The sequence below is a fragment of the Lynx rufus genome, unplaced genomic scaffold (assembly GCF_022079265.1).
Source record: "Lynx rufus isolate CCGP_SWC_20201006 ecotype Redwood Valley unplaced genomic scaffold, mLynRuf1.p SCAF_14, whole genome shotgun sequence".
Classification (NCBI taxonomy): Eukaryota; Metazoa; Chordata; class Mammalia; order Carnivora; family Felidae; genus Lynx; species Lynx rufus.
This window is the reverse complement of record NW_025814828.1, coordinates 21,922,279-21,929,648: the sequence shown is the minus strand read 5'-3', so window position 1 is coordinate 21,929,648 and position 7,370 is coordinate 21,922,279. Positions and strand designations below refer to the sequence as shown.

Genomic DNA, 7,370 nt, shown 5'->3' with positions numbered 1-7,370 from the left:
CATTAAGACAGTGGGAGTTCCTGGAGAAATGTTGTCCTCTGTATTTGCCTCAAGTATTTGTCAATGGGCTGCAGGTTATAGGGAAATTTAATTTTATCTGCCATTTCCTTCTGCCTTTGTTTCCCACAGCACTTATCACAAGTAAGGAGATAGCTCTAAAAGTACTATGTCCGCATAGACCTAGTGCAGGAGGTTTTTATTCAGTGTATTACAGGATGCGGGCAGGGAGCTTGCATAGGCACCTTTGGTTCAAGTGCGCATGCTTCCTATGTCAACTTGGTGATGCAAACATCCTGTGTTCAGGAGATGGGGAAAAATCCCACCCTTGGGAGGAAATCTTAGTATTATAATGAGTTAAAGGTAACTTCAGGTCACCTCAGGGGCCTTCTGCATCTGTCCTTAGCTCCAGTCCAGCTCAGAGTGGCTCATGTAAGAGGCTGTCTGGCCAGACACCTAGCAAGGGGCTCTCAGGTGAAAGACCTAGTTGGATGTGTCCTTGGCTGGAACTGTTGGTTGTACAAAACAAAACACATCCCTTCCCTGCTTTTCTCCCTTCGCCTTCTCCTTTTTGCTGAAAGCTGTCAGCCCTCTTATTTGAGTAACTTTCCCTTGACTCCTAGCTAAAGTAAGCATTGCATATGTTTGTTAATTGAATTTATATTTTTAAAAGTCAGCAGTAGATTAATTTGTAACAAAATTTGCCAGTTACTACTTGATTAAGTCAAATCAACTTTTTGGATTCATATAGACTAGTATATTCAAAAGTACACCAATGGTGGTGAGAAGGGAGCCTAAGGCAAGCTGAGGACCACACACAAAGTAGTATACCCCACCCTCCAACATCTGGGATATGTGTGATATTCCTCGGACACTCCTGGCTGCCCAAGAACAAAGGAAAGGGGGAAAAAATGGCTAAATGATAGAGATCATAGTCCTGCAGGACCTGAGTCTCTATTTATTTACAAATATCTTAGTAAATTACAAGAAAAAGGCAATCTTATCAATAGCCTAATCTCCAGAAACCTTACAGACTCAGTTTCCTGGAGCCCCAACATCACCCTCCCCTCCATTGTGAAGCCAGGAACAAAGGCAAGAAGGAAATGGCAGGTAACATTAAATTTCCGTAGAACCTGCAGCCCATTAACAAATATTTGAGGCAAATACAGAGTGGAACTTTTCTCCAGGAACCCCCTACCTTCCTATTGTTAATGCTACTAGAGGCAAAACAACCTTAGCTTGACAATAGCAAGGCCTCAGGTATTTTAAGAGTCCTCTTCAGCATATCAAAGACCTTCTGGAGGCTTCCCTTTTGCCTTTACCTCCCCCAAGTCCAAAGTATATCACCACTCTTCACAACCCCATTGCAGCTCTTTCTGCCCGTGGGCCCTGTCCCCGTGCTTTAATAAAATCACCTTTTTTGTACCAAAGACGTCTCAAGAATTATTTCTCGGCCTTGAGTTCCAAACCCCCACCACTCCAAAACCTCATCAGTAGAAGCTGTAATTTTAACAGGAAAACAGCTGGGTTTCCTCTCCTGAATTTACTTAGTTCTTTAAGTGGATTTAACACATTGAACATTAATTGATAGCAATGTTACCAACTTTCCATTTTGAGTACTTCAAAAAAAAATGTTTTTTAGTCTTTATTTACCTTTGAGAGAGAGACAGAGTGCAAGCGGGGGAGGAACAAAGAAAGAAAGGGAGACACAGAATCCGAAGCAGGCTCCAGGCTCGGAGCTGTCACCACAGAGCCCGATGCGGGGCTGGAACCCATGAACCATGAGATCATGACCTGAGCCAAAGTTGGACACCCAAACGACTGAGCCACCCAGGTGCTCCAGCCCATTTTGAGTACTTTTAAAATACAAAGGGGAATTTTAAAAGTCAATAAAAGATCTTATGTATTGTATATAGATATGACAAGTGTAAAAATAGTACATGCAATCCAGTAGGAAAAAAATGTAAATAGTTGACAAAGTTGCAAATCCAAACAGAAACAGCCCTATGAAAAGAGGCTCAAATTCACCAGCAATGGGGGAAATGCCAATTAGAGTAACCATGAAAGACCATTCTACGTCTTTTAAAAAAATTGTTAACATTTATTTATTTCTGTATTTATTTATTTATTTTTGAGAGAGAGAGAGAGTGTGAGCAGGGGAAGGACAGATAGAGGATGAGACACAGAATGCGAAGCAGGCTCCAGGCTCTGAGCTGTCAGCACAAAGCCCGACGCAGGGCTCGAACCCACAGACTATGAAATCATGACCTGAGCTGAAGTCAGGTATGTAACCGACTGAGCCACCCAGGCACTCCTCATTCTACCTCTTAAAAGAGCTAAAACTAAAAAGCTTTGACCTCTTTTGTGCATGGTGAACGAGGAAACAGTTATTGTCACAATTGCTAGGGAAATTCTGATGCATTAAAAGGTTTTTGGAAGTAATTTGGCAACATACATTACAATTAAATATACACATACCCACCCCTGGGTCCCATCCTATAGAAATAAAAGCACATAAGAACACATGCATGTGAGAGTTGATTGCTGCAGTATTTGTTAAAAACAAATAAAAAAGGTAACTGGAAAAAAATGTGCATCTCTGTCAGGAAATGTCAGAATATATGGTGGCATGTCTCTACTATTAGTTATTATGTTGCTATTTAAAATCCTGAATTAGGGGCGCCTGGGTGGTTCAGTCGGTTGAGCGTCTGACTTCGTCTCAAGACACGATCTCTCAGTTTGCGTGTTCGAGCCCCACGTCGCGGTCTGTGCTGACAGCTCGGAACCTGGAGCCTGCTTTGGATTCTGTGCCTCCTCTCTCTCTCTGCCCTTCCCCTGCTCATACTCTGTCTCTCTGTCTCTCTGAAAAATAAATAAAACATTAAAAATTAAAATACTGAATTAGAACTGTACCTTTTGAGTTGGATGTTTTTCATGGAGTTGAAAAGAACAGCTTTAAATCCAAATGACAGCCCTGCCTTAGTTTAAAGCTAAAGTTCTCTTTTCTGCTTATTATGGATCTTTGATAAGAAATACAATTGCTGAGAAGTCTGTTTTGCTTGCTGTTTGCTACGAGCATTGTGAGGCCTTTCCTGAATGTAACCCGCTGTGTAGTAGAATGAGTTGTAAACCTTCCTAAATGTAGTCTGATACGTAATGGAATGAGTGATTGTACGTAAACTAACGGGCATTTCTCGCTTCTGTAAACCTGCTTGCTTAGCACATTCCTCACCTACCCCCTTCCCCCTTCCCCCTTTTTTTCTCCCGCCACAAGTAACGGACAGACAAAGGACGCCCAATCAGAGAACAACAAATGTCCTTACTTTAAAATCAACTAATCAGGCCCCTCATAATTTGAAACCTCCCCTGTGCTATTTGTCTCTGTCTATAAAAACGCTGTACCAACCCTGATCGTGGCCTCTTGCGTCACCGGCGACGAGTGCGCAGAGGACCAGGTTCGAACCTGCAATAAACGACCCTTGCCGCTTGGCTTTGACTTATGACTCTGGTGGACTTTTGTGGGAGGTTTCGGAACTTCGGGCATTACATTTGGAGGTTCCACCGAGATCCCCCCCGAGCCCACCAGACTTCTGGTCAACGGGTCGTATCTGATTCCGATCGGTAAGTAAGCCGGCTCTAACGTTCTTCCTTTTCTCTCTGATCTGTGTTTCTTCTCTGGAGAACCGGTTCTGTCTGGAAGCTGGTGTGACCCTGGCGGATGCGCTATAGGGCACCCAGCCGGGGTCAGTTGGAGACGTCCACTGACATCTGGGGGCCTTCTTGGCCCATCGGGGGACCTTCTTGGTCCATCGGGGGGCCTTTTTGGCCCGTCTGGGGCCTTCTTGGCCCATCTGGGGGCCTTCTTGGCCCGTCTGGGGCCTTCTTGGCCCATCTGGGGGCCTTCTTGGCCCATCAGGGGACTTTCTTGGTCCATCGGGGGGCCTTTTTGGCCCATCAGGATTCTTTTCTGTGGGCTGCTTACGCCCAACGCGCCTGTGAACTAAATACTTTCATTTTCTCTATGAACTTCCAGAGAGCTAAGAAATATCTGTACGCGTCTAAAAGAAAAACCATCTAGGCATGCCAATTGTTACCCGTATTTTGATGTGATGTGTGTCTGTGTGTCTGTCTGTTAAAATGACTGGAATGATTGTTGGGAGTCAGGGGCACGCGCCTGACTTACCCTATGTGTAGTCCCACGGCATAAGCTACGGGATTCGAGTGGGCTCTAACCCGACTTCCGCGGTGATCCTCATATGGCTTAAGGTGGTCAAAATTTATTTTGATCCAAGCAGGGGGTTTATACCTGCCCGCCCATGCTAAGAGGCACCTAAGTTCCCGAGAGGGACGCGGACGGGCGAGTACGTGAGTGCTTCTATGTCAGTCTAAATGTATTGTCACCCCTGGGCCCTTGTAATTACCGCCGTCCTAGCCATAACCCTCTCTGTTGGGCTGGCCGAGACGGCACCAGAAAGTTGGAACCGCTGCGAAAGATTCTTGTTAGTTCTTGTTTTTCTTTCATGGGTCGGATGTTTTATTGGAATTAAGTGTTTTCTCGGCTGATCAGAATTAATTATTCCATCCTTTGTTCCTCTCTCCTCCTTCCTCAGCTCCCTGCGGCTTTCCCTCCCGCCCCCTGGCCAGCGGCGCCCCCTCCCCCACGTCCGTGCTGCCCGAGCCCCCTTCTCTTCTCCTCTTCCTCAGAATCATAACATGGGCCAAACGCAGAGCACCCCTCTCTCCCTCCTTCTCGCCAACTTCAGGGACGTAAAAGCTAGAGGACACAACTTAAGCCTAGACATTCGCAAAAGGAAGTTGATCACCTATTGCCGCTCTGAATGGCCCACCTTTGGGGTCACTTGGCCTACAGAGAGAACCTTCTGCCTCCCTGTGGTCCTTAAAGTAAAATCAATAATTTTCCTACCAGGGAAAGAAGGTCACTCGGATCAGATTCCCTATATTCTGGAGTGGCAAGATTTCGTAGAAAACCCACTTCCCTGGATGGCCTCTTTTTTTAACAACAGGGCCATGCAAAATTCTAGTGGCTAAACCTATCAACCCTCCCAAGCCGCCAACTCCAACTGCACCCCCTGTTCTCCCCGACAGCCAAGATTTACTTTCCCTTGACCCTCCCCCTTACCAGGTTCCTCCTCTTATTCCGCAAGCTGCCCCTATCCCTGCTGCGCCGGCAGAGCCTCCCGTAGCCCAGCCCATAGGAGAACTAGAGAATAGGGAGGCTCAACCCGCGCCCATGCCTAGTGGGGGCGAAGTCCAAAGGCCGGCTGGACGTACCCGTAGGCGGGCCCCTCATGAGCCAGGACTCCGCCTTCCTGACTCCACCGTAGCTTTACCCTTACGGGAAATAGGGCCTCCCGATGATACGGGGAATCCCCGACTTCAATACTGGCCCTTCTCTACCAGTGACCTATATAACTGGAAAACCCAGAATGCCCGATTTTCTGACAACCCTAAAGATTTAATAAGTCTCTTAGACAGCGTTATGTTTACCCACCAACCCACCTGGGATGATTGTCAGCAGCTCCTCCGACTCCTGTTCACCACCGAGAAGCGAGAAAGAATTCAATTGGAAGCAAGAAAGCTGGTTCCTGGAGATGACGGCCAACCCACTGCTAACCTTGATCTCATTAATGCAGCTTTTCCCTTGACCCGACCCCCACAGGATGGCTGGGACTACAACACGGCAGAAGGTAGGGGACGGCTGCGCATTTATCGCCAGACTCTAATGGCGGGTCTCCGGGCTGCTGCACGCAAGCCCACTAATTTGGCAAAAGTGTATTCAGTAATACAAGGTAAGACAGAGAGCCCTGCCGCTTATTTAGAAAGATTAATGGAAACCTTCAGACAGTATACCCCCATGAACCCCGAGGCCCCCGAAAATCAAGTTGCTGTTGTAATGGCCTTTGTAAATCAGGCAGCCACTGATATTAAAAAGAAATTCCAGAAACTAGAGGACCTGGAGGGAAAACAGATTCAGGACTTACTCCGCATTGCCCAGCATGTCTATAATAATAGAGAGACTCCAGAGGACAGGCAACTTAAAGCCACCGAGGAAATGACCAAAGTCCTGGCCGCTGTTGTCCAAAAGCCCCTGGATAAACAAAAGCCCCTAGATAAGGACCAATGTGCCTATTGCAAAGAAAAAGGCCATTGGGCCCGAGAATGCCCTAAAAAGAAAAAGCCATGTCATGATCAAAAACCGTGGCAGCCAAAAACCACACCCGCCCTCTTCACTCAAGATGCAGAATAGGGGGAATGGGGTTCGGATCCCCTCCCCGAACCTAGGGTAATGCTACAAGTGGAGGGGAACCCAGTTCAATTCCTAGTCGACACAGGGGCACAACATTCGGTCTTGATCAGACCCCATGGAAAAATTTCTGAAAAATCTTCCTGGGTCCAAGGGGCTACCGGAATAAAAAAATATCCCTGGACCACCCAGAGGACTGTGGACCTAGGAAATGGAGAGGTCACCCATTCCTTCCTAGTCATCCCCGACAGCCCCTGCCCCTTATTAGGAAGAGACTTCCTCACTAAAATGGGGGCCCAGATTCATTTTACGCCAGGGGGCCCCCAAGTGACTGGCCCTCACAACCAACCCATGACCATACTTACTCTAAGATTAGAAGATGAATATCGACTCCATCAGGGGCCACCCTCACAAAGTCAAAACATAGAGCCCTGGCTCCAGCAGTTTCCAGAAGCATGGGCTGAAACCGGGGGTATGGGGTTGGCTAAACATCGCCCAGCTCTATTCATAGAGCTGAAACCAGGGGCAGATCCAGTTCGGGTCCGACAATACCCGATGTCATTGGAGGCCAGAAATGGCATCACGCCACATATCCGTCGCCTCCTAGACTTAGGCATCTTGCGTCCCTGCCATCCAGCCTGGAACACCCCCTCTGCTGCCTGTACGAAAACCTAACAGTGCGGACTACCGTCCGGTACAAGATCTGAGAGAAGTTAACCGCCGAGTCATGGACATACACCCAACAGTACCCAACCCCTATACCCTCCTAAATGCCCTCAGCCCAGGAAGACAATGGTATACTGTCCTTGATTTAAAAGATGCTTTTTTCAGCCTGCCTCTGGCCCCCAAAAGCCAAGAGCTCTTCGCCTTCGAGTGGTCCGACCCTGAGAGAGGCATAAATGGGCAACTCACCTGGACCCGGCTCCCCCAAGGATTTAAAAACTCACCCACCTTGTTCGATGAGGCACTTCACGAGGATCTGGATCCGAGGTAACCTACTTGGGGTATCTGTTAAGAGAAGGCCAACGATGGCTCACTGATGCACGGAAGGAAACCGTCCTCCGCATCCCCCGACCCACAACGCGAAGGCAGGTAAGAGAATTCCTGG

General features: G+C 47.6%; 1 protein-coding gene across 1 annotated transcript; it reads left to right on the top strand.

The window, feature by feature from the left end:
- Positions 1-5,248: 5,248 nt before the first annotated feature.
- LOC124509212 (uncharacterized) lies at positions 5,249-7,370 on the top strand. Its single transcript, XM_047075770.1, is given in 2 exon segments — positions 5,249-6,910; positions 6,912-7,370. Coding segments are annotated over 2 exon segments (2,007 nt in total). The 3' UTR covers positions 7,257-7,370.